At 40.6% G+C, this 26,911-nt stretch overlaps 4 protein-coding genes across 5 annotated transcripts; 2 read left to right on the top strand and 2 right to left on the bottom strand.

Moving 5' to 3' along the window:
- The first annotated feature begins 21 nt into the window (after positions 1–21).
- Positions 22–11,698, top strand: LOC116619981. The gene is made up of 11 exons (XM_048722888.1): positions 22–228; positions 2,248–2,324; positions 3,107–3,210; positions 3,656–3,730; positions 4,106–4,237; positions 6,255–6,479; positions 7,049–7,112; positions 7,893–7,980; positions 8,409–8,496; positions 10,033–10,226; positions 11,054–11,698. Exons 1-11 carry the CDS (start codon positions 44–46, stop codon positions 11,166–11,168), a joined length of 1,347 nt encoding a protein of 448 aa, XP_048578845.1. The 5' UTR covers positions 22–43; the 3' UTR covers positions 11,169–11,698.
- On the top strand, positions 4,739–5,862 carry LOC5515618. Its single transcript, XM_032385370.2, has one exon. It carries the CDS (start codon positions 5,050–5,052, stop codon positions 5,611–5,613), a length of 564 nt encoding a protein of 187 aa, XP_032241261.2. The 5' UTR covers positions 4,739–5,049; the 3' UTR covers positions 5,614–5,862.
- A 605-nt stretch (positions 11,699–12,303) lies between the features above and the next one.
- On the bottom strand, positions 12,304–26,642 carry LOC116619978. Its single transcript, XM_048722928.1, has 6 exons — positions 26,603–26,642; positions 25,801–25,844; positions 17,748–17,895; positions 17,358–17,523; positions 13,798–13,848; positions 12,304–12,668 (listed from the first exon to the last, which is right to left on the bottom strand). Exons 3-6 carry the CDS (start codon positions 17,892–17,894, stop codon positions 12,412–12,414), a joined length of 621 nt encoding a protein of 206 aa, XP_048578885.1. The 5' UTR covers position 17,895; positions 25,801–25,844; positions 26,603–26,642; the 3' UTR covers positions 12,304–12,411.
- On the bottom strand, positions 13,798–17,351 carry LOC125560699. 2 transcript variants are annotated; one of them, XM_048722926.1, is made up of 2 exons: positions 16,293–17,351; positions 13,798–16,131 (listed from the first exon to the last, which is right to left on the bottom strand). In XM_048722926.1, exon 2 carries the CDS (start codon positions 15,214–15,216, stop codon positions 14,515–14,517), a length of 702 nt encoding a protein of 233 aa, XP_048578883.1. In that variant the 5' UTR covers positions 15,217–16,131; positions 16,293–17,351; the 3' UTR covers positions 13,798–14,514. The 2 variants fall into 2 exon arrangements, with proteins under 2 accessions (XP_048578883.1, XP_048578884.1); XM_048722927.1 differs by having other exon boundaries at positions 13,990–16,131.
- Positions 26,643–26,911: the final 269 nt, after the last annotated feature.

Below are 26,911 nucleotides of genomic sequence, written 5' to 3'. Positions count from 1 at the left end.
CTAGAATCCGCTGACCAGCAGCTAGAAGTCCAAACAGTCAACAATGTCTTGTCGGGTTGACATGAAAAATGTCCGCTGCGGAATATATTCTAGCTTCCAATTTATCTTTATATTAACAGTTTTATCATTTTTAGGACCTAGAATCGCTTATTCACACAAAAGAACTAATTTAATAGCTGATTTTTCAAACGAGACAGTGGTCAGTCGCATCGCATTTGGGAGTTGCAAGTAAGTCGAACTGTCGTCCTTTTGCGGGAAAATCCCCAACAGAGAAACGACTAAAAAAAAATTATCGCGAAATAACAATACATACAGACTTCAAATGCCAATAAGCATGTTTACATCCCAAGAACAAAACTGTATACTTTTATATATTTTGTTTATCGTTGGATTGCAATCGTAATTTTATTAAGTAAGTTAATGTTTTAAAACAAGTCTTATGAGTTCAGCGACAAAAATAGTAATAGAGTTTGTTTACATCAATTGCGGGAATTGTGATTATAGCAAGAAAATGAAAAATTACTTATTTTGCTTGAATTTTTAACTTCAAAAGGCAATTAAAATTGTGCTAAGACCTTGACATTTTTTTGACCAAGTTTATTTTTGAAACTCGTGACTTTCAGCCGCTTCCGGTTCAAATTAGACTTTCACCCCAAGACCACCATCAAAGCATTACCTGCTAGATTTTAATGCAAATAAAACACATATTTTATTAAACTCCCTCCTAGTTCAAAACATAGTTTTTCATATTTGTCAGTGGAATGTTGAGATATCATTTTTGTATGTTGGGACTGAAATTTATTTATTAATTGATCAGGAGTACTATTTGTTTAAATAACACTTATTTTTTTTTTGTCTTGATGAATTTGTTATCCCTGTTTTTTTTTCCTTACCATACACATGATGCATTGCTTTGTTGTCCATCCGTCAAACTTTTTTGGCAGTTGTTAATTTTATTGACACCCTCAGGAACCTCTATAAACTCTTTTTTTTTATAAGAACCTTTTTTATAAGAACGTCCAGCCTGAGTTTTCACCAAACTTTAAGAACTTGCCGAGGCTCAGATAGCAGAATTTATTTTCTTTTTTTAGTCCTGATGCGTTCTAAAATGCAGAATCAAATTGTGCTCGTAGTAACAACCTTATTATTGCAATTGATCGTTAGTATATTTCTTTTCCTTATAATTCACTGGATATTATATTCTTATATACACTGAAATTTAAAAACATCTTTAAGAACATATTCAGCCTAGAAATGTCCCAAAAATAAGAGAAGGCCCAGCCTTAACTGAAAATCAGACATTCTTATAAAAAAGAGTGTATTATATACAGGTATAGGATGGCTTTTGTTAAAATGCAGTGTCTTTTAGATTGCAAGTTGAGGAGTTGGAGTCCAGAGCGAAGCTATATGGGAATTCTGCTGAACTTTTCATTTCAGGCACATAATAGCAACATTGCATTTTGTAAAAGAAATCCCTAAAGAAAAATAAATCAGACTATTTTAGCAGTTGGTATGATTTGATATCCTTCATGATTCACTGCATGACGGAAACCCATCATTATAGATGTCTATGAAATGAATTTCTGCAAAATCCAAATATTGCTCCACTCTGAATGTCAATGCTCTACATCTCCGCCCTCTGGAGACTCCACATTTTACCGATAGCCCATATAGTATCCATAATAGCAAGAGTTTGTGACAAAGGGGATATGCCTCCCACTCTTTTTTGTATTTTGTTCTTGTTTAGGATAACATTTCTGTATGTACAGTAAAAAGTACTGTGTGTCTGTAGTAATGTCATCAAGATGTAAGATGTAAGATGAGATAGAGATTTGACACTAGACATAGCTGTAGCAGGCCTCAAATTATTGGGGGACACGATTACAGAAACATTAAGAAAACAATGGGGGGCATAGCCACGCCCCTACTGGTCATTTCCATATTTCTCTTTTTTTTTAATTGGGGGGGAGTCACTTGTCCTAAGTGTCCCACCCCCTGCTACGGCCGTGCATATAATTCTACAGAGCACATTTATGTATATCCTAGTAATATTAGGAAGTTGCGAAAAAGGTGAAATGTTTGTACTGATCAATCGCAACCAAAGTACTTAGAAAAGTCAATTATATACAAGTTCTGATAAGTCTTAGTTGACTAAAATCTTGCTACTGGTTGTCAGGAAGATTGTAATAGATATTCCACAGTTTTTTTTTGTGTGTGTTCAACTAACAGTATCATTGTTGTTTGCAGCATTCAATACAAGCCTCAGCCTTTATGGAAACATATTCAAAAACAAAGCCCTGAAGTATTTATATGGTTAGGAGATGGTAAGATATGTATGGACTTTTATTAAATCTCAGGGGAGTGGGGGTATATATATTTTTTTATTTATTCAATTCCCATCAGCTATACTGGTTACGGAAGGTACAACAGAGCTAGGCTCCAAATCAAGTACCTCCTTGAGTGTATTGTTAGTAAGCACTGTAAGCACTCTCACTGGGGGTGGTCACTGCTAGAGGGATTATTGCATCACCAGTGGTTCTTTTACGTCCCTTCGGTTCAGGTTTTAGTGTAGTTCAGCTTGAAAAGACTGGACCTCCGTTTTAGTGTCCTTATCTGAGATGAATGGAAACAATTAGTATCTGGGGACTTCCCATCCTAGTGAGGAAAACCATTATCATTATTTTTAGGGTCATAACAGCTCTTTTAGGTATATTTAGGGAAATTATAAGCTAATGTTACTAGTAGAACATACAAACCACTTCAAAACATTTACACATTAAGGCTGTAGCAGCACTCCTTTCCCTTAGTAGAATTGATTTTTTAAAAAGACATAGAAGGAAAAATTAGTGCCTGGCTCCTTAAAAATGCAAGCAATGGCTAAGAATTGTTCCTTATTAGTAGAAAACAATCTAGCCACAGCCAGGAAAATGTGTCAAAAGGGGTTAATTATCAAGGTAGCCTGACACAGATCTTAGCATTTTTAGAGAGATTTGAGGAAAGAAGGGTTTCCTTGAAAAAAACATTTTATAAAAATAGTAATAATACAGTAAATTCATTTTGAATTTATTTTGTTTGCAAATCAATCTGATTTTATTATGTTTTATAGCTGTGTATGCAGATATCAAAGTTGCACCTTTTATCTGGATGCCAGCCCCTATAGCACAAGTTGCGTCCAAGTTTAATCAGCAAAAAAATAACCCTGACTACAAGGTGGGCTGCCGTGTGATTTCTTGCCAGGTTTTTATTGTCTTTCTATTAAATCTACTACAAAGCGGTCAACTCAACTTGGACAAAAATCTTGTGAAATCGGGTGAAATACAGTAAATATGTGAAAAAACCAAAAGAGCCAATGCGGATGAATACAGAGAATGTGGGGACATTGTCACAAAAATTAGGCTTGTGATGGGGTCCAAAATCTTGTGACACCTACCTAATGTGGGTAAGTTGACACTGTGTCTGCACTGAAAGGAAACTCTGAACTGTGCTGTGATTTTCACCCTGCTTGCAAATAGTGTATGGGTCAATATTTTACAGATTGTAATCAATTATCCACTAGCTTGGATCGGGGCCTTTCATTGTCCCATGCTTTAGATAAGGCAATGGATCAAGGTATTCTCTGGTCTTTTATTTCTCACCTTTTCTTGTTTTCTATTAGAACTTTCTCTCATCCGGGGTGCAAGTTCTTGGGGTGTGGGATGATCATGACTATGGCATCGACAGAGGGGGCAAGGTATGTTATATGCTTCTTTCAAAAGTTGTTTCAAAATTGTTTGTATCATTTTTAGCAGTACCTTATGTCAAACCCAGGTACCCCCTTCAAAATCACATCCCCCCTTTCCCGGCCAATGGAATCTTTAGTGAACCTTATTTGAAATAGGTGTGTAGCTTTTTTAAAGAGCCTTTAGCAGCCCCAATTTTGTCATAATAAGTGAAATAGTTTATTCATCAGCTGATGGAAGCTATGATAAAAGATTTACAAAACTTTGTCTTTAGTTGGTTATTTCAATATATTTTTATTACGTTATTTTAAATGCGTGACCACCTCCCCCTGGCTGAGCCTATGTCTTGCCTCACTTCCCCTCAATCTTACATATGCCTCTTTCAGCATCATCGGGACAGACTCCAGTCCCAAGGAGTGTTCCTGGATTTCCTGGATGAGCCAGTTGACAGCCTACGCCGCCAGAGAGAGGGTGTCTATGCATCTTACAGCTATGGCACGGGTGATAAGACAGTCAAGGTAAAGGGTAAAAAAACTGATCTGCTTGGTAGTTCTTTTCTTTTGGGTAAGTTTTAGTTGGCTTTTCTTTGGTGGATTTTTGGTATTTGATTTGTTATCCTATATATAAATTTAAGGTGTCTCATTATAGAGGTTGATCGAAAAAGAAAAACCGTGAATTTTGTCTCACTAAATTTAATGATCATAGAAAAATCATAATTATTTAGATAACAAAACAAAAAGGGATTTTTTTAATGGGACCTTTGGGACGTTTATTACAGTATACGAAAAAGTGTGACTTTTAGATTGATGACACATCAGGGTGATCTAATTCGCTTATGCTTTATAGTTTTGTCTACAAATAGGAAGTCATTGCAAACAGGAAGTGGAGTTTTCACCGTTGTGGGGAAGGGGGGGGGGGGGGCAAACGCACAAGAGCACTTTTATATTACCGTTAGACTGAGTTTTAAGGCAATTCTGCTGCCGTTAAGAGGCAGCGTTTCGTGTTGGTTTTGTTTCAATTTTTATCCCCGCGATCGCAAAATTACAGGCTCGCGATGTGTGCCGGGAAAATTTTCTTGAAATGTTCAACCTAGTCCCAGGAGTTCTTATTGGGTTTCGTGTGCTTGGCTTTCCTGTGGTGGTAAGAGTTGTGACGTCACAGGGGACCACCTCCATCTTGCGGGTAAGCTCGTCCCCAAGCTGTCTCACGGTTCATCTTCAAGCACAGGAAACCCGGTAAGAACGCCTGGTACTTGGCCGAGTTATGCTCAACTCCAGCTAGTCAACAAGTCCGTCAACCTTTTATTTACACGTAAACTACCTCGACCAGCATGGCTTCCGAAACGGAGACAAAAATCCGCCAAGAAGTGAGCAAAGACCAGAACAGAGTTCGTCTACAGGGGGCACTAGCTTTTACTGTAGCCATAAGTGTAGCGTTGTACCTTCGCTACTCGACTCCGAAGATCCGTAGCCTTCCAACTCTTGTCGACCGATTCGCGTACACGCTCCAATGGGAAGCCGCGTCGTTATTGACAGTGTTCCTCGGTGTTTATTTTGTTGCAAGCAAGCGCTTCGCAAGCCCTGCCATAAATCCACTGGACAAAACAGCCAAGTCTTTCATCGAAGTTCCTCAGAGATTCCTTAAGAATACCGTAGAGCAGTTTGTGATGCATTTCGTGGCGTGTCTGATCCTGACAACTCATCTTGCCGAGGAACAAATGGTCGCCATCCCTGCGCTCGTCCTACTGTTTGTGACGGGTAGGCTGTGTTTTGGTCTCGGGTATTCGTATGGCTACATATACAGGGCTTTCGGATTTGCCCTCACCATTTTGCCGACGGCTTCAGTTGTTTCGTACTGTGTGTACAGACTTGTTAGTGGAGTTCTGCTTGAGTGATGACAGCGGAATTCGTGACGAGTGACTTACGCTCTTCAATATTTATCATTGCGTGACCTTCAGTGCGGATGGTGATGCCACTCTTTCGTTCCCGGGTCCCTGCTCAAGCAAATGCAATTTGTAAATTGACAATAGATAATAAAGGAACACTAAGCGGTTCTACTGAAAGTACTACTAATGTTGATATAGCTTGTAAACGTAGGATGTGGCTAACGAAGTTTACCTTAATAATTAAAATTGTGATCCACATGAGCTTATTCTTTTTATAAATGTTAATGATACCAATAACACTGGAAGCTTAAATAACGGCCTCATTAAAGTCTAAGTGCATAGATGGTGATGATACTTGGGGGGTAAATTTCCGATTTTTTTTTTAACTTCCCTATAAGTTCTTCTAAATTCTTAGTTCGCAAGGGAAGAGGGGTTTGGGGCCTTGCCCTCTGGGTCCGGCACAAGGGATATACGACGGTGAGGGGACTACGAAGGCGCACATATTGAATTGATACGCACGCTGAAATCTTTCGTGAAATGCCGTCATATTATAAAATCCCTACTTACAGGGAGAGGAAAGCGCAGGGGGAAGGGGGGGGGGAACATAGGAAGGGCTTTTACACTAATACTAATAAATCAATATATCCCAGATTATTCTATTGGACACCCGCTCGCATCTCAAGCGAGGTTCAGATTGCGACATCCTTGGAGACGAGCAGTGGGCGTGGCTTGAGCGACAGTTGAATGACACTGCGACAGTGACGTTGATTGGCACAGGGATACAAGTCTTGTCCGACCTGCCTATCACGGACAAATGGCTGACGTGTCCGAACAGCTATGACCGCTTATTGTGGATGTTGCAAAGATTACCAAGGGTTAGTCTTACACCCAAAAGATCTAAAATTATTGATTCTCAATACTAAATCCATACGTTTATCATTGATAGGGTTAGGAGAATTTTGTAAGAGATCAATTACCTTTGACAAAAAAATGTGGAAGTTCGTTTCAACCAAACTTTTCAGACTATTCTTGGATCATGATTGGTTAACTTTCTGAAATCTTTATTTTGGTGGCCTACGTAGCACCATTAAAAAGTCGAGGCTTAAATGGTTATGATTTAGAGTTAAAGAACCCCCGTTCTTCATTTTTGCTCAAAATCCAAGATGGCGGCTACGAATTGCTCGAGGCCGGTTTTTCGCTAGAAAAACACTGCAGGCTCAATTTTCTTTTTCATCATACGCCAAGGCCGCCATTCTACGCTCTGAAATAGTAAATAACGCAAAACATTTATTATCATTGCATATTTTCAATAAAAATTGCTTTAATATTTACAGTTTTTCCTGCAAATTAGAAGAAATACTATCCTTTTGCATGTTGTTCTTGTTTCACTCAGTCACAATTTATGCATTTGCGACGTTTCTCACGCCTTTCAATTCTTTGCAAGGTATTTCTTCTAAGTGGCGATGTTCACTTCGGCGAGTTCCAGTGCCTTAACAGCACCAGTACAGGTAAACACCGCTCAACCTCGACATAGAATACATAGAAACGTACGCAGCATTATTGAGTCCACCCCAATGCCTTGCTGCCCACCATGTTGGATGATAAATAGTTGTCGTGAGGGGGGTGGGAGGGGTGCAGGCTTGTTTAGGTGGCAGAATGCAGATTTGTAGTGGCTCTCTCACCACTTGGTCCCGGGTTTGATTCACGTAAATGGAGATGATGCGCGCTTTTGTTACAGCGTTTTTCTGTATGTTGCCTGGTTCTTCTCTCTCACAAAGCAATAATTTTGGCCCTTAAATATGTCGTATGGCGGGTGCTTGAGGTGCCTTTACAGTCCCACATGTAGAAAGCCTTTGTTTACATGTAAAACTAAAACAACTAGGGCTGATCACACGCTTAAAAGCTGAGATATCATGGCTCTTTCGTAGAAAGCCTTTGTTTACATATAAAACTAAAACAACAAGGGCTGATAACACGCTTAAAAACTGAGATATCATGACTCTTTCGTAGAAAGCCTTTTTTACATATAAAACTAAGACAACAAGGGCTGATAACACGCTTTCAACTGAGATATGACTCTTTCGTAGAAAGCCTTTGTTTACATATAAAACTAAGACAACAAGGGCTGACAACACGCTTGAAAACTGAGATATCATGGCTCTTTCAATAAGATGGCGATTAGCTCCCCAAATTTACAGCGGTCTAGCAAATGCTTGGTGATCTTATTTCACTTTCTTATTATTTTATATTAAAGAACTCGAGGATAAACTCCGTTCTTTTATCCACAGGGTACCCGCTTTATGAGGTAACATCAAGTGGTATGACTTCAGTCTGTGTGTCATTCATCTCAAAGGAGTTCTGTTATTGGCTTCTTACGTGAGTCTTAGCCTCATCCCCAGGCTCTTTGGGTGCCTAGTGGACGCAGTTGGACGGCATTCTAAAGATTGACGACGAGTTTACTTGTTGACCACATGTCTCTAGAAAGCATTTCAAGTGACCGAAATCATGTCGGTTATACTCGATTCCCGCTTGACGTTCTTTGATCCGACTAGGCTGATAACTTCTTTTTCGTTTTCAATACAGTGGAACCTGGATTTTACGGCAGAAAGAAAATGTATCGTAACTTCGAGTTTATCGTTAAATCCAGTATCGTAAAACCTGTACTTTAGACTTTTATCATGTTGAAAGGTATAGCATCCCTACGTTGTTTCCTGTTGAAGTACTATGCAGCCATTCCTTCATTTCATTATTTCACCGACCTTTCGCCCTTGCTTCTGATGTCTTACTTTTCTCTTCCCTCCTAGTAAGGTAGGAGTGTCGTCATTGAGAACGCATGACGTCATCACCGAGATAAATTATGGAATGGTCAATATAGATTGGGATGCTTCGCCGGTGAGTTGATTACCATCATCAACATTGTAATCGTCATTATCATCGTCATCATCCATTATCATCACAATCATCATCATTATCATCACCATCACCACCATCATTACCATCATTATCACCATCACCATCATTATCACCATTACCACCATCATTGTCACCATCACCATCATTATCACCATCATCATCATCATCATCATCATCATCACCATCACCATCACCAACGTTATCACCATCATTGTCACCATCACCATCACCACCATCATTACCATCACCATCGCCATCACCATCATAATCATCATCACCATCATTATCATCACCACCATCAATATCACCATCACCACCACCCCCATCATTACCATCGCCATCACCATCATAATCACCACCACCATCATTATCAGCATCATTACCATCGCCATCACCATCATTACCATCACCATCGCCATCATAATCATCACCATCACGGCCATCACCATCATCATCACCATCATTATCACCATCACCACCATTATTACCATCACTATCGCCATCACCATCATCACCATCATTATCACCATCGCCATCACCATCATCGCCATTACCATCATCATCATCACCATCATTATCGCCATCACCATCGCCATCACCACCATCATTACCGTCACCATCTCCATCATCATCACCATCACAACCATCACCATTGCCATCAACATCACCATCGCATTCGCCATCACCAACATCATCACCATCACCATCATTATCACCATCACCACCATTATTACCATCACCATCGCCATCACCATCATTATCACCATCACCATCATTATCACCATCACCATCATTATCACCATCATCATCACCATCACCATCATTATCACCATCATTGTCACCATCACCATCATTATCACCATCAACATCACCGCCATCATCATTACCATCGCCATCACCATCATTATCACCATCATCATCATAATCACCATCACCACCATCATAACCAACACCATCACTATCGCCATCATCATCGCCATCGCAATCACCATCACCATCATTATCACCATCATTATCACCATCACCACCATCATTACCATCACCATCGCCATCTTAATCGCCATCACCATCATTATCACCATCACCATCATTATCACCATCACCATCATTATCACCATCAACATCACCGCCATCATCATTACCATCGCAATCATTATCACCATCATCATCATAATCACCATCACCACCATCATTACCATCACCATCACTATCGCCATCATCATCGCCATCGCAATCACCATCATTATCACCATCATTATCACCATCACCACCATCATTACCATCACCATCACCATCATTATCATTATCACCGTCATCATCATCGTCATTCAACTGTTCCCTAACGACATTTCCAAGTCAAAATCTCTAGAAAAATAAATCGTACAAGCAAACATTACGCGAAAACACTAGGCCACCAGACCAACTGTCCGAAAAGAAAAGAAAGACAGGGAAAAAAATCTTCCCCATCGGGTGTCAAATGTTTTTTGTGACACCTATTTTCCACAACGTTTTCAGGTCGAGGTATCTTTAGAAGTTCGTGGACCACAGGGAGCCCATCTCCAGCAAGTGATACCGCTCAGTGATCTCGAGCTGTCACGTGACGCACCACGGTGTCCGCCTGCTAGTGCCCAAGCCCCCGCAGTCACCAGGATAGGTTTCTTTGGCGCGTTATATATACTGGTGGCCTTTATCTTATTATTTATACTAAGGTGAGTATTCAGCTAGTGAAAGGGACATCGTATGCGTAGACTCCATCCATTGCGATCCAGGGAGCAAAACTCGAACAGATACTACCCCCCCCCCCCCCATCTTTTTTCTTCGCGAATCGTTCCGCGATCTGGTCTCGAGCTGCTCTTCTTCTTCTCCTTTTATTCTTTCTCTAGAGGGGAGGGGAGGGGGCTGGGGGTGGAGTTCCCGGTCGTTTTTGACATTAGCTTAACAGCCCTAACGAGAGTCTCAACCATATCAGCCATATTTGTTTTTTGGTCATCGTCTCATAAGGAGATTGCATACCTGTTTTTAAAAGTTTCAGTAATATGGACTTGTTTTGTGTCCGCTAAATAGCTGTGCCTAGAATCTAGGTTGAGAGATTGCGTAAACTTGAAGAGAATCTAGTATTAATTCGTTTTTTTTTTGGCAGCCATTTTGAATTGGCCCAAGGAAGTTTTGTTTTTAGCTGCAACAGGCATTTACGAATGTTCACCCCACTCCCCCAAAGACCATTAAGTCGAAGAAAAACATAATGTTTGATATGTAAGATGCTTTAGATTAGATAACTCACAAAACTGTCAAGGTGGCCACGGTAGCGCGCGTCGCGATTATCGCTAGGTAGTAGCCGCAAATACAACCCGAGTGATTTTTCGACTTAGAATGCATCTGCTTTATTTTCTTGCGTTCTTGTGTTTGACCGATTCTCACGTGTGTTGCGCTTGTCTCACAGATACCTCTGTTGTGCTTATGACTCCTATTCATACTCTTGCTTCGACATTCTTTGTTATTGATTCACTCAAATGAGTTGATTTTTTTTTCTTTTTAGAATTCTTATCAAATTTCTCAAGTTAGTTCTCGTCAGGATAGTATTACCAATCCTTGGAATCGGCATAACATCTCCCGCATTCCACCCAACCAATGGCAAGATAAAAAGCGAGTAGGCAACACTTCAGATTGCCTGTGGTGGCTCCCGAAGCACTAGACAGGGAATACCTGTAGTGGTTGTTTTACGCACTGGATTACTGTGGCATACGTCGCCAAACGCTCGTACCATCTTCGTACCCAGGGTCCTCGCTTGACCCATAATCGAAGACTCTGCGCCTTTTAAAAGCCACTGGATCATCGAGCAGTGCTGAACGTTTTTGGAAGAGGTGCTATGTGTAGTTAGATATAAGGCACGAACAATGCTTTTGTGAAGAATGCAGTATTGTAGCAAGTCTTAACATGGTTGTCTTTGTTGAAATGCTGCTTCTCTTGCTGCTTCTGGGATTGCAATACGGTAAAAATGAACGCTACATTTGTAAATTATTTAAATCGATATTCTTATTGTTATTTTAGCAAAATTATGGGTATATATAAATTACAGTATGACTTAAATAATATGATGAAATATTTAATCAATGTTAAAAGGTATATATAAAATATATGTTTAAGGAGTTGTGAATGGTCACCAAAGCCACGTCATCATAAATAATGTGTTAATATTTGTATTTTCTAAAGAAATTCAGTTTACACGCTTTTGGTGCTTTAGGCTTAGTTCACACATGCATTATCCATGAGCCGTATTCAATGCAAATGCATGCAAATGAAGATGAAACAACCAGCTGGATTCCTTTGCATTGAATACGACTCATGAAAAATGGGACGTTTGAACTAAGCCTTAAAGATATTTCTGGGATTATCGTGAACGTAAAAGACGAATACACCACCCTTCCCCCATCCCCCTTCCCCCCTCCCCCTTCCCCCCCTCCCCCTTCCCCCTTCCCCCTTCCCCCTTCCCCCTTCCCCCTTCCCCCTTCCCCCTTCCCCCTTCCCCCTTCCCCCTTCCCCCTTCCCCCTTCCCCCTTCCCCCTTCCCCCTTCCCCCTTCCCCCTTCCCCCTTCCCCCTTCCCCCTTCCCCCTTCCCCCTTCCCCCTTCCCCCTTCCCCCTTCCCCCTTCCCCCTTCCCCCTTCCCCCTTCCCCCTTCCCCCTTCCCTCTTCCCCCTTTCCCTTTCCCTTTTTTATCCCTTTCACCGCCTGTTCTTTAAAATGCTTGGGTGTCGCTTCTGGGTACTCGTAATAATATGATAGACAAATTCTCAAGCAATTCCTTTATTGAGTAACAACCCTGGTATTACAAATCCCCACAACTGCGTTAAAAATACCATTCGATGATTTTCCCGCGCTTTTTAGTGGCGGGGAAATTACTCGCTTACGCAGCTCCTGCCCATGATTTCCATGACGCCATTGATCACAGTCTGCCCAACCTCCCCGTCCAACATGGCGGTGAAATCCTCCAGAATCTTTGCGTTGCAATTTTCCCGCGCTTTTTCGTCGTGATAGCACTTGGCCCAGTCGTCTGCGTCCATGCATACGTCATGGTTGCTCATAACGCGGCGGAGGTATTTGTCGATGCACGCGCGGTGGACGTCCAGTGCGCATCTGTCATCTTCGCTGGTTTCTGAAAGAATAGAGTGGTATAGGGAGGATCATATGCGGATCAGCGACTTTTATTCAAAGGCTATTTGATTGGGTCAGTACGCAGCTCTTACAAGTTGCAATTTGATTGGGCAAATGAACAATATCCGCACCTCGACACAGAACGAGAAGAACAGAGACAAAAGAACTCCTTTGTAGAACGAAGATAATAGGAGACAAAGCAGCTGCGTACTTACTCATTTGATTTACCTTCCCCACATCTTCCGAGAACTCTTTGCGACGCGCGCGTGAAACCGAGGTCAGGCGTCAAAATTGTAGACAAGCTGCGTCTATCCTCGGTTCCATGCGCGCGTCGCAAAGAGCTGTGGGAAGATTTGAGGTAAAAGAATGCATTTTATGTAATTAAAAGTACATAGTCTCATACATAATCTGTTAACAAAAAATTGCTTAGATGTAACTACCACACTCTTAATGAGACCTGAAAAATTAGCCAGGCTGAAAACTTACTATTGTGTGATCCCTATTGCATAATCGCATTTACAGTCAAAATAAACAGATAAATAGAAGTGTAATAGCCAAGCAGCCGTAGTCGTGCAAAAAGGAGCAAGTGAAATGAAAAATAAACTGTTTAGAATTTGTATAGCGCAAACATTGCGAGACATGATCAAGTCGCACCACATGTGACGGACTTTACATGTGACGGACTTTACATGTGACGGACTTTGACGCAGGTTGCAGTCTTGTGAGCTAGTTTGTAAGCACTGGAGATGGTTCCAGGGGCCAACGTACGCAAAATGTAGTCATATCGCGAAATGTAATGACTTTAAACGCAAAATGAACGCAATATATTTTAGCGGGAAATGTAATAACTTTCAACGCAAAATGTAATAAAATGTCTATAGCAAAAAAACATTTCCGTTATTACATTTTTCGACGTAACATGGGTCCTTAGTTCTAGGTTTCTTTTTACGTCACAAAACTCTAACCAAACACAGAAAGTTCGATCGGAATATGACTAGATTTGATGTATTTATTGATTACCGGCCACCAAATAACGTGAGAGAATACAAACATGATTTATGCTATACCTTTCCACATACCTACGTGTAACATTGTTGTACATATTTACAACTTTTTCATCATGGACTTACCCACTGAGTCAAGCCCTACAAAGCCATTTGCTTTTAGCCTCTTTGCTAAATCTGCAACATAACATTCAAGGCGGGATTACAGTCAAAATTGGGTAAAATGTGGTGCAATATTCGTTAAAGTGTTACAGACTCAACAAAGCAGTTAACAAGGCATGTTATATACGTATGTAATCATCAAAGAGTGGGCTTTCATTTGGTCGTAATTGTATTAATATCTAACTATTGGTGAGTTAATTATTAACCAATTAACTTGAGCCGTTATAATCATCGTGGCTTGCTGCCCAACTTATTTACGACTCTGCATTGTATGCTTTTCAGCATATTTTTATTGTTTTCTGTTAAAATAAGATAGCTTTACATAATGAATGATTTGTTTTCTATAAATCTTTGATTTTTTTAAGGAAATCACATTTTACACAATTATTGTTGACAAAAAATCATAAAGGCAATTATATCAGCAGCATTTCCTGAAAATTTCAGCAAAAAATACCAAATACTCTAAAAGATATGAGATTGGGCAGTCGCGACATTATATATAAACCCTCCTCTTAGAAAAAAAAACACTTTAAAGTTTGAGAATAGGCAATTTCTTCACAAGATGGTCAAAAAAGGCTAATATTGTGAAAAAATGATAACAATCTGATTTACTCATGCCTGCTGTTTAAAAAATAAGATGTCTCAGTCTTCTTGATGGTTACTAAATGTTTGTTTTCACGTCTAGAAACCCCCGGCCTCATATGTGGTTCCCTCCTCATTCACTCGACGTTCTTCAACCCGAACATTCACACGGCGAATAGATCTTCTGTACTTTTTGAAGTTCTCAGAAGTTCTCTTTTCAGCACTCTTTACCCTCTGCTTGTCTCTCCTTGTACTTGCTGCTGCAGTTTGGGCTCCAGCAGGTATGCCAGCTAGCTCCATCACTCTGTTCTTTGCAGTGGCCTCCGAGCTAAAGTGCAGAGCAGCAGAGACTGCTGCCATCTCCACACGCTTCCGGCCAAACCATCTGTGCTTGGGGCACCTCAGCCACACAAGAGAGTTCAAGCACTCATTTGGATTCTGGGTATTTCCTGGCAAGCATCTCTCTAAGAGGGCATCACTGGTAAGCCGAACATAGGTAGGCTTGAGAGAGTCTACGAAGACAGGGTCTAGGTGGTGCTTTTTCTCCTTAAATGTCTTGGTTAAATTCTTATATGCACACCAGGAGTTTACAGGACAAAACTGGAGTCTTTCTTTCACTGGCAACTTACAGCTATGGTAAAGGCCAGCCATGATCTCCATTTTCATGTTTGAGATTGCTTTTGCCCTTTGATCGGTTAACAAGACCCCTTGTTTCACATTATTCCTTATTGTATTCCCATAGCAATTTCTCGATTGCAGACTTTGTAAGCCTCCCTGACCTGCCGCCCACTGGTTTGCCATCAGCAAGTTTGCCTTTTGTCTCTTGGGCTTTACGCAGGGCTTTGCCCATCCGCTTTTGGACGTGTCCAACACAGTCCAACTTCATGACTCTGCGGCTAGTTTGACTTATCATCCATGTATTCGCCTAAATGACGTTTATAAGCTGGAGAGCTTTTCCATTGCTTATATTCAGGTGAAGATTTATCCATATTGTCATAATGTAGACAGTCTCACCTCATCAAAAGCCTTTGAGTCACCATCTGACACCATAAACCTGTATTCTAGGCCAGTGTCCTTGCTATTGTTCCAGATTTTCTTGGCACATGAGGTCTCCATACTGGGACTAGAGCCTTCATAGCCACCAGGGCATTCATGGTCTTCAGCCCATTGTTCGAACTCCTCAACAGACAGCTTTTTGGACTGTATATTGCAGGCATTGCAGTTTTTTTACACTACCGCATAGTCAAGTACTTTCCCAGTTTCGGTAGAAATTGCAAAGCCAACACCATGGTTTGAAGTAAACCCTCTTTTTGCCCAGGTGCCATCAAAACTGACTGAGGTAACTGTCAAGCCATTGTTTTTGCACAGTTCTTTTTCTTCAGCCTGGCTTTTCTCTAATTGTTCATTCATCGCAACAAAGTGCTGCTGGTAGAGTAGCTCATTATGTGTCGCCCAGGCAGTGGGGGCAACTGGAGGTGGCATGTCAAACATTTCACAGATGGCTGCTATTTCCCTCTCTCCTTAGGCCAACTTCATTTGCAGCAAACACTGATCTTCTGTTAACGTCTCTACCTTGCATGGTCCTTGGAGCAAGATCCGATAGCGAATGTTTACCAGTGCTGAAGAATTCATTTAGATCGCAGGAATCACACTGGATGAAAAGACTGCTACACAAACCAAAGCACTTTGATGGATCTTCTACAACTGATACTTTTCCTGAAAACAACAAATGGACAAATTAATGGTAAAAGGCAGAAACATGTATGCATCCATTATATATAAAATCTAGGGATTGAAAACATAAACTAAACAAGCAAGCGAATATTTTAGGTTTAAATTCAATTGAACTGGCTTTGACTTTGAGCTAAATTTCTCACCTTCGCATCCTGAGAAACCATGAATCCTTTGAGCGATATCCCTCAAACTATCCATAAAAACGAGACGATAGCCTTCAGCATTTGCAACCTCATTGAGTGAATTCTCTTCATCTGATTCAGAGTACGAAAGTTTTCTCTTTGAAGCAGAAATCGGGTTTCCTTTTTCTGGCTCATCGTCCTCTTCACCAACATCAGAATCCGCAACGAACACGAATTTAGGCACACTTTTCTCGGCTTTCTTTTTCCAGGCTGGCTTCCCTTTAAATCCTGAACGCTTCTTAGCCTTTCTTGCTGATATAACAGCACAATGCCAGGGGCTCGTTTCTCGAAACACCCGAGATATCTCGGGCACGAAATCGTTTCTATTCCTTAATTTGGAAAGCTGGCTAATTCCTGTAAAATTTATGGTATCTGGATGTGTTGAAATATCGTCAAACATCGTATTTTACCACAAAGATTCAAGTTAAGGATGATTTTTTTATAGATTTTTAGATTTTGATCTTTCCCGAACTTCTCGGGCCCGAAAGTCACATGGCTTAAATATTAAGAAAGTTATCGGGACCTCAGAGTCACCCGAGAATTTTCGGGTAACTTTTTTAGTTTAGCAAAACTTCAAAAAAGGCCCTATTGAGCGTAATCATTTGGAATATGAACCAAGAGGAAGTTCAAACTGTTCTAACATGAAAGCGGTTCTTACAAAGGAAAACACGCAAAAGTTTTCGGGCCCGAAAATACTCGGGTGTTTCGAGAAACGGGCGCCAGGTCCGAGTACTTTTTGAAAATGTGAAAAAGACATCGAAGTGGCGCACTCTCGCACTCGACTAGTCTCTAAAACTAATAAGTGGACTTAATTAACAGTGGCACCAGTCGGGCCAAGACGGGACGCTAGCACAGTCTATTACCCGTGCAGTTCGGCAACCATGGACAGCTGTTTTCGTCCTTATTAGGGCTAGTCAGCATGGCATAGCCAGTTTGCCTCAGTTAAACTTCATCGACAATAGACTGCAGGGCTCCGACTGGCGCCAATGTGTGTATGCTAATGTGCTTTTAAAGTCTAAAACTGACCGCTTTTCTTGACAACTTCTTTGAGCGACTCGGTCTCCATTCCTTTACATTCACCAAGCTTACTGACAAACACGCCCTCCTGGTAGAACAGGTAGCGCATGGCATCTAGGGTCTTGCCAGATGCGCCTGCGGTCTTCTCCGTCGGTTTGAAGCAATTCAGGATCATCTGTGATAAAATAACCAAAAAGAAAACGTATAAGAAAGTTTGTTTTGTGAGATGGATAAGCAGTTGTTACATGTGTACATATTCCCCATTCTAACGTTGCGCGGGGGACTGGGCCAAGTTGATAACAATCACGATGCCCCTGTGGTAATGATGGTTACGAAAAGATCCTTCTCTTTGGTGCCAATAACAAGCCCGACACCCATTCAAGTGTACGGCGATCATACCTGAAGTCTTGCGCAGTGCCCCTTCCTGTTTCCATAGTGACTCACAATACTCGAATACTCTTTGAGACACTTGGCTGGAAGCCCGTGATCACCAGCGAAGGTCAGCGGTACAAAAAATGCGAGAGCAAAAAATGTCGCCAGCTGCATTCTGGGAAAACACGACTTGAAATCAATGTTGAATGGCTATTTGAAAAATAGGCTTCGAGCGATAAGGTCACAAAACTTCTGGATCCACCCCTGAGAAAAGCTTAGATTACTAGCCGTTGTAAAAAGCCTTTAATCGTTTAAATGCTAGAATATTGCTGCTGTTACAAATTTTACAGGGAGAAGTGCTCCAAAGGTGTTGGCGCGAACACAGGGAGCCCACTCAACTCAGCGCATTGTTTATTTAGCATGTGCTTTGGACATCGTTTATGAATATCAATTAGGTCAGAAAGTTATCAATAAAACTCCTTCCAAATACATATGTCTTACTCTTTATTGCATCCATTCATGTTTGGAACACTTCTATTATACCCCTGCGTCGATTTTTTTCAGAATTATTCGGTTTTTGCAAAAACCCGATTTCAAGCCTAAAGGCTTAAGTTCAGACAAGGGTGGAAAGTTATTTCCAAACTCGGTCATACCACTGCTGAATTTATTTGTATTTAAATATAGCCAGCCTGAGACTTCACCAAATTCTAAATAGCATTAAAAAAAATATATCGAGGCTAAGGTCATGAGGAGATGAGTTCTAAAATGCAAAATCATTATTGTGTTCCTAATAACGGCAACAATAAGTATCACTGTGTGTAATTCCCGTTTTTAATAATTCATAGTATCATAAAAGAACAAGAACATTCCCGAACTTGAAATGCTACATAAAAACGGCCGAGCATCAACTGAAAATAAAAACGTTCTTATAGCAAAAAAGAGGGTAATTAATAAACGCTACAAAAATAATTTGGCATCATTTGAACAATATCAAAAAGAGCTACTTAAAAAAGATCCTCGTCTCGCAATATAAGTACTATGGGGTGTTCAATTTCTAATGCGAGACCAAAGGTTTTGTTTTTCAACCGACCTGAATACACTTGCCTTAAATTTCTTTGCCAAATCTCTTGCTTCTTACGTTGCCACTTTTAAAATGGACATGTTTATGTTAGCGAACTTTATCAAGGTTTTTTATTTGTTCAGCAATGTTTCTGGGGAAACAAATGTCGATTAGAACTATTTTTTTAATACTTTTACGCCCATAACCTTTTGAAATTAGATTTTTAATTTAAAAATTCCTCTAAATGCAAACAACCAGAGTTGCTTCATTTTAATGTTACATTTCGTGATCTAGGAAACCTTAAAAAAACATATAGATGAAAATTTTACTAAGGGCTAAATAAAAATAAAAAATAAGAAAATATTAATTTCTTTTATCTTCGATGGTTTAATTTTCTTAATTATTGAAAATCGCCCTCGTACTCTTTTGACAAGTTAACACCATTCTTTCATTTGTTCAATATTCTTATTCCATAGTGCTTTTGATTGTTATTTACAGGTTTTAAAAATAAAAAAATGATACATTTTCCGAAAAAAGACTGTTTTTACAGGCTTTTAATTTTTCTATATTGTGAAAATAAATGTTCAGAAACAGTAGCTTCGGCACGCCTGCCTAATTAAAGAAAGTTACTTGTTTATTAGCATCTAAGTAAACAATTGCCAACAAAGGCCTCTTTGAGAGGCTCTTAAAATTAATTATTTACAACTGATTGTGCTAAGCTATAGCAACTACAAAACCGAACCATAACTTAACATATTTTAGCTGTTTGTATTTGTGTGTAATGTCATAGTTAGAAAACAACTCTGTTCGAAACTTTTAACAACATCAAAATTGCCAACTCATTATATTTTCTATTTTATACCAATTTTATTATTTCTAACACATGGAGTGCCATACCACAGGGAAACCAATAGTCAGGTACATATGTAGTGCCATACCACAGGAAAACCAATAGTCAGGTGCACATGGAATACCATAACACAGGGAAACCAATAGTCAGGTACACATGGAGTACCATACCACAGGGAAACCAATAGTCAGGTGCACAAGGAATACCATACCACAGGGAAACCAATAGTCAGGTGCACATGGAGTACCATACCACAGGGAAACCAATAGTCAGGTGCACTTGGACTACCATACCACAGGGAAACCAATAGTCAGGTACACATGGAGTACCATACCACAGGAAAACCAATAGTCAGGTGCACATGGAATATCATAACACAGGGAAACCAATAGTCAGGTACACATGGAGTAGCATACCACAGGGAAACCAATAGTCAGGTGCACATGGAATACCATAACATAGGGAAACCAATAGTCAGGTACACATGGAGTACCATACCACAGGAAAACCAATAGTCAGGTGCACATGGAATACCATAACACAGGGAAACCAATAGTCAGGCACACATGGAGTATCATACCACACGGAAACCAATAGTCAGGTGCACATGGAATACCGTAACACAGGGAAACTAATAGTCAGGTACACATGGAGTACCATACCACAGGGAAACCAATAGTCAGGTGCACATGGAATACCATAACACAGGGAAACCAATAGTCAGGTACACATGGAGTACCATACCACAGGGAAACCAATAGTCAGGTGCACATGGAATACCATAACACAGGGAAACCAATAGTCAGGTACACATGGAGTACCATACCACAGGGAAACCAATAGTCAGGTGCACATAGAGTGCCATACCACAGGGAAACCAATAGTCAGGTGCACATGGAGTACCATACCACAGGGAAACCAATAGTCAGGTGCACATGGAGTGCCATACCACAGGGAAACCAATAGTCAGGAGCACTTGGACTACCATACCACAGGGAAACCAATAGTCAGGTACACATGGAGTACCATACAACAGGGAAACCAATAGTCAGGTGCACATGGAATACCATAACACAGGAAAACCAATAGTCAGGTACACATAGAGTACCATACCACAGGGAAACCAATAGTCAAGTGCACATGGAGTGCCATACCACAGGAAAACCAATAGTCAGGTGCACATGGAATACCATAACACAGGGATACCAATAGTCAGGTGCACATATAATACCATAACACAGGGAAACCAATAGTCAGGTACACATGGAGTACCATAACACAGGAAAACCAATAGTCAGGTGCACATGGAATACCATAACACAGGGAAACCAATAGTCAGGCACACATGGAGTATCATACCACACGGAAACCAATAGTCAGGTGCACATGGAATACCTAACACAGGGAAACTAATAGTCAGGTACACATGGAGTACCATACCACAGGGAAACCAATAGTCAGGTACACATAGAGTACCATACCACAGGGAAACCAATAGTCAGGTGCACATAGAGTGACATACCACAGGGAAACCAATAGTCAGGTGCACATGGAATACCATAACACAGGTAAACCAATAGTCAGGTACACATAGAGTACCATACCACAGGGAAACCAATAGTCAGGTGCACATAGAGTGACATACCACAGGGAAACCAATAGTCAGGTGCACATGGAGTAGCATACCACAGGGAAACCAATAGTCAGGTGCACATGGAGTACCATACCACACGGAAACCAATAGTCAGGTGCACATGGACTACCATACCACAGGGAAACCAATAGTCAGGTGCACATGGAGTACCATACAACAGGGAAACCAATAGTCAGGTGCACATGGAATACCATAACACAGGAAAACGAATAGTCAGGTACACATAGAGTACCATACCACAGGGAAACCAATAGTCAAGTGCACATGGAGTGCCATACCACAGGAAAGCCAATAGTCAGGTGCACATGGAATACCATAACACAGGGATACCAATAGTCAGGTACATATGTAGTACCATACCACAGGAAAACCAATAGTCAGGTGCACATGGAATACCATAACACAGGGAAACCAATAGTCAGGTACACATGGAGTACCATACCACAGGAAAACCAATAGTCAGGTGCACAAGGAATACCATACCACAGGGAAACCAATAGTCAGGTGCACATGGAGTAACATACCACAGGGAAACCAATAGTCAGGTGCACATAGAGTGCCATACCACAGGGAAACCAATAGTCAGGTGCACATAGAGTGCCATACCACAGGGAAACCAATAGTCAGGTGCACATGGAGTGCCATACCACAGGGAAACCAATAGTGAGGAGCACTTGGGCTACCATACCACAGGGAAACCAATAGTCAGGTGCACTTGGACTACCATACCACAGGGAAACCAATAGTCAGGTGCACATGGAGTGCCATACGACAGGGAAACCAATAGTCAGGTGCACATGGAGTGCCATACCACAGGGAAACCAATAGTCAAGTGCACATGGAGTGCCATACCACAGGGAAACCAATAGTCAGGTGCACATGGACTACCATACCACAGGGAAACCAATAGTCAGGTGCACTTGAACTATCATAGCACAGGGAAACCAATAGTCAGGTGCACTTGGACTACCATACCACAGGAAAACCAATAGTCAGGTGCACATGGAGTGCCATACCACAGGGAAACCAATAGTCAGGTGCACATGGAGTGCCATACCACAGGGAAACCAATAGTCAAGTGCACATGGAGTGCCATACCACAGGGAAACCAATAGTCAGGTGCACTTGGACTATCATAGCACAGGGAAACCAATAGTCAGGTGTACTTGGACTACCATACCACAGGGAAACCAATAGTCAGGTGCACATGGAGTGCCATACCACAGGGAAACCAATAGTCAGGTGCACATGGAGTGCCATACCACAGGGAAACCAATAGTCAGGTACATATGTAGTGCCATACCACAGGAAAACCAATAGTCAGGTGCACATGGAATACCATAACACAGGGAAACCAATAGTCAGGTACACATGGAGTACCATACCACAGGGAAACCAATAGTCAGGTGCACAAGGAATACCATACCACAGGGAAACCAATAGTCAGGTGCACATGGAGTACCATACCACAGGGAAACCAATAGTCAGGTGCACATAGAGTGCCATACCACAGGGAAACCAATAGTCAGGTACACATGGAGTACCATACCACAGGAAAACCAATAGTCAGGTGCACATGGAATATCATAACACAGGGAAACCAATAGTCAGGTACACATGGAGTAGCATACCACAGGGAAACCAATAGTCAGGTGCACATGGAATACCATAACATAGGGAAACCAATAGTCAGGTACACATGGAGTACCATACCACAGGGAAACCAATAGTCAGGTGCACATAGAGTGCCATACCACAGGGAAACCAATAGTCAGGTGCACATGGAGTGCCATACCACAGGGAAACCAATAGTGAGGAGCACTTGGGCTACCATACCACAGGGAAACCAATAGTCAGGTGCACTTGGACTACCATACCACAGGGAAACCAATAGTCAGGTGCACATGGAGTGCCATACCACAGGGAAACCAATAGTCAGGTGCACATGGAGTGCCATACCACAGGGAAACCAATAGTCAAGTGCACATGGAGTGCCATACCACAGGGAAACCAATAGTCAGGTGCACTTGGACTATCATAGCACAGGGAAACCAATAGTCAGGTGCACTTGGACTACCATACCACAGGGAAACCAATAGTCAGGTGCACATGGAGTGCCATACCACAGGGAAACCAATAGTCAGGTGCACATGGAGTGCCATACCACAGGGAAACCAATAGTCAAGTGCACATGTAGTGCCATACCACAGGGAAACCAATAGTCAGGTGCACATGGAGTGCCATACCACAGGGAAACCAATAGTCAGGTGCACTTGGACTATCATAGCACAGGGAAACCAATAGTCAGGTGCACTTGGACTACCATACCACAGGGAAACCAATAGTCAAGTGCACATGGAGTGCCATACCACAGGGAAACCAATAGTCAGGTGCACTTGGACTACCATACCACAGGGAAACGTATAGCCTGCTTTTATCCTGTATCAAAATTCTTTAGTCAGATTCATATTATTTTTATCTATATCTAGCAGTGGAGTACCACACCACAGGGAGACCAAGAGCCTGATACATTTCAAATATTATCAAACATTTCAGTTTTTTTAACAGGATTCAACAGGTAGGCCAAAAAATCATGGCTTTTTGGTGTTAAGAGGGGAAGATTACATTTCCTTTCGATTGACATCTCATATCTACCTGTTAGTATGAGTTTGAACAGCGAAAACAATCACTCCCTGTCTCCAGGGAAACGAGCGGTTCTCTGTTTGATTTTCTTATTTCGATTTTTTTTAACCCTTTTAATAAAGAATACAAGACAACAAGATGGCTTGATGTGCACATAAAAAAATTGAAAAAAAAATTAAATACTAAAGCTAATAAAAAATAACCCTTCCTTTTTCTTCGCGATTCAATATTCAAAAATATTATGGCTAAAAATAGATCCCTAAATCCAAATTCAGTTGAAGAAAATTTCAAAAGAAGCAATTCCAATTACCCAACATTAAATGTAATGTGTCTTGTTTTGTCTGTCTGTCAAAATTTAAATGTGATTTGTATGATAGTGAATGTGTACAATTTTGAGGGCGGGGGGAGAAAAAAATATCAGAATCAAAAATTGAAATAACACACTTGCCTTATGTTTCTCGTGGACGATGCTTCCGCCTTGGTTTCTTCGAAGCGAGAGGACAAAAGTCATGTAATTGAACGAGCTTAATGAAACATTATGTTGACAGGAATAGTGCACCAGAATTAATTGTCCCATATAAAGGCCATCAAATAGTATGCTTCAACTATTTTGGGTACTAAGAAACGAGCCAATAAAAACATGAATGATATGTAATTTCAAATACATGTTCCAGATGTCTTTTCATCTCTGTTAGCAGCAACTAGACCACAATTAAAGTTTTATTTTTAGAGAAGTGCAATATTAAAAACCCTAATTGTCTTTGACACCTTTGTCACGTATTCTATAGCTATAAGTAATTAGAAGTGCATAGACAAATGGTTTTTGGTTAGCTGATTTTAGCATCGGAATATAGTTTTTAAGATAAAGTTTTATGCATTGTACAGTTTTAGAATAGCTAATTAACATTTCCTGGTCAATTTGTTGGCATTAATTGCTCATTGCTGCTGGCGTTGTAGACAGGAAAGCTGTTTTGAATGGTTATTTTTCGTCATAAAAAGAAATTTAGCTGACATATTCATTGGGGCACCACAATGAAAGCTACCCCGCACGTTTATTTAGTGATTTTAACGTCAGAAAATTCATCTTGATTTACCTCTTCCGCGAATTTAGATAAAATGGCGGCCATGATTCCAGGAGCTAATAAACGTAAAGACGAGTTGAGCTGTAAAGTCGTCAACCATGTCTCCCACTAACATCACCACATTAGCCAACTTAGGGGCCGATTACATGATGAATTCCAGCCCGGGCTGAGTTTTCATTAACAATAACCCGGGCTGAAGCTACAGCCCGAGTACCTGCTTACCTATTATATGCCTTAAATCCATCCCGGGTTCAGTTCTATTCAGCCCAGGCTGGACTTGGATTTTATTGTTTTTTTTTTTTTTTTTAAATAATTTCGATTTTTTGTTATTGAAAATTTGCCTCCCCCCCCTTATCATTAGGAACTGATTAGTAACTGAGTAGGAACAAACTAGGAACCAAGAGGTTTAGGAACCACTCAAGTGTATTAAGAGTGACCGTCTCAGCTGTCAGCCCTTGATGACCTTAGTATTCTGGGAAAGTTTGAAACGAATCGGATAAATATTTTTGGCTTGAGAGGGGAAAATGTATTTTTCGAATATAATTAGCGATTTTTCGGTATTTTTCGACTTGAACAGAAAATGTCTAAAAAAAAAACAAAATTTCGGTATAGGAACCAGGATCAACGCGGTCTTTATTTATTTTTTTTTTCATCGAGAAGAAATAAAATGTGTCTTTCTTGTCTTGTTTTGTCTGTCTGCCACAAGTTAAATAGTGTCAAAAAACTATGTGTTCGATTTTGAGGGGGAGGAGGAAAAATATCAGAATCAGAAATTGAAATAACACACTTACGTTATGTTTATTATGGACGATGCGGTCTGCCGTGATGGTCTCTTCTAAACGAGAGAAAATAAGTCATTAGCTTAATGAAATATTATGTTGACAGGAATAGTGCACCAGAATTAATTGTCCCACTAACATCACCACATTAGCCAACTTAGGGGCCGATTACATGATGAATTCCAGCCCGGGCTGAGTTTTCATTAACAATAACCCGGGCTGAAGCTACAGCCCGAGTACCTGCTTACCTATTATATGCCTTAAATCCATCCCGGGTTCAGTTCTATTCAGCCCAGGCTGGACTTGGATTTTATTGTTTGTTTTTTTTTTAAATAATTTCGATTTTTTGTTATTGAAAATTTGCCTCCCCCCCCCCCCCCTTATCATTAGGAACTGATTAGTAACTGAGTAGGAACAAACTAGGAACCAAGAGGTTTAGGAACCACTCAAGTGTATTAAGAGTGACCGTCTCAGCCCTTGATGACCTTAGTATTCTGGGAAAGTTTGAAACGAATCGGATAAATATTTTTGGCTTGAGAGGGGAAAATGTATTTTTCGAATATAATTAGCGATTTTTCGGTATTTTTCGACTTGAACAGAAAATGTCTAAAAAAAAAAACAAAATTTCGGTATAGGAACCAGGATCAACGCGGTCTTTATTTATTTTTTTTTTCATCGAGAAGAAATAAAATGTGTCTTTCTTGTCTTGTTTTGTCTGTCTGCAACAAGTTCAATAGTGTCAAAAAACTATGTGTTCGATTTTGAGGGGGAGGAGGAAAAATATCAGAATCAGAAATTGAAATAACACACTTACGTTATGTTTATTATGGACGATGCGGTCTGCCGTGATGGTCTCTTCTAAACGAGAGAAAATAAGTCATTAGCTTAATGAAATATTATGTTGACAGGAATAGTGCACCAGAATTAATTGTCGCACTAACATCACCACATTAGCCAACTTAGGGGCCGATTACATGATGAATTCCAGCCCGGGCTGAGTTTTCATTAACAATAACCCGGGCTGAAGCTACAGCCCGAGTACCTGCTTACCTATTATATGCCTTAAATCCATCCCGGGTTCAGTTCTATTCAGCCCAGGCTGGACTTGGATTTTATTGTTTGT

Source organism: Nematostella vectensis, chromosome 15 (genome assembly GCF_932526225.1).
Source record: "Nematostella vectensis chromosome 15, jaNemVect1.1, whole genome shotgun sequence".
Classification (NCBI taxonomy): Eukaryota; Metazoa; Cnidaria; class Anthozoa; order Actiniaria; family Edwardsiidae; genus Nematostella; species Nematostella vectensis.
This window is presented reverse-complemented; position numbering and strand designations above follow the sequence as displayed.

Bases quoted from the DNA above. Each gene is read 5' to 3' on its own strand.
- LOC116619981 (XM_048722888.1), top strand. From the start codon at position 44: ATGTCTTGTCGGGTTGACATGAAAAATGTCCGCTGCGGAATATATTCT. The intron at 3,211-3,655 runs GTGGGCTGCCGT...GTTTTCTATTAG, and splicing joins AAAATAACCCTGACTACAAG to AACTTTCTCTCATCCGGGGT. The intron at 7,981-8,408 runs GTGAGTCTTAGC...CTTCCCTCCTAG, and splicing joins TTCTGTTATTGGCTTCTTAC to TAAGGTAGGAGTGTCGTCAT.
- LOC116619978 (XM_048722928.1), bottom strand. From the start codon at position 17,894: ATGCAGCTGGCGACATTTTTTGCTCTCGCATTTTTTGTACCGCTGACC. The intron at 17,524-17,747 runs GTATGATCGCCG...ATTTTATCACAG, and splicing joins GGCACTGCGCAAGACTTCAG to ATGATCCTGAATTGCTTCAA. The intron at 12,669-13,797 runs GTAAGTCCATGA...CTATTCTTTCAG, and splicing joins TGTAGGGCTTGACTCAGTGG to AAACCAGCGAAGATGACAGA.
- LOC125560699 (XM_048722926.1), bottom strand. From the start codon at position 15,216: ATGGCAAACCAGTGGGCGGCAGGTCAGGGAGGCTTACAAAGTCTGCAA.
- LOC5515618 (XM_032385370.2), top strand. From the start codon at position 5,050: ATGGCTTCCGAAACGGAGACAAAAATCCGCCAAGAAGTGAGCAAAGAC.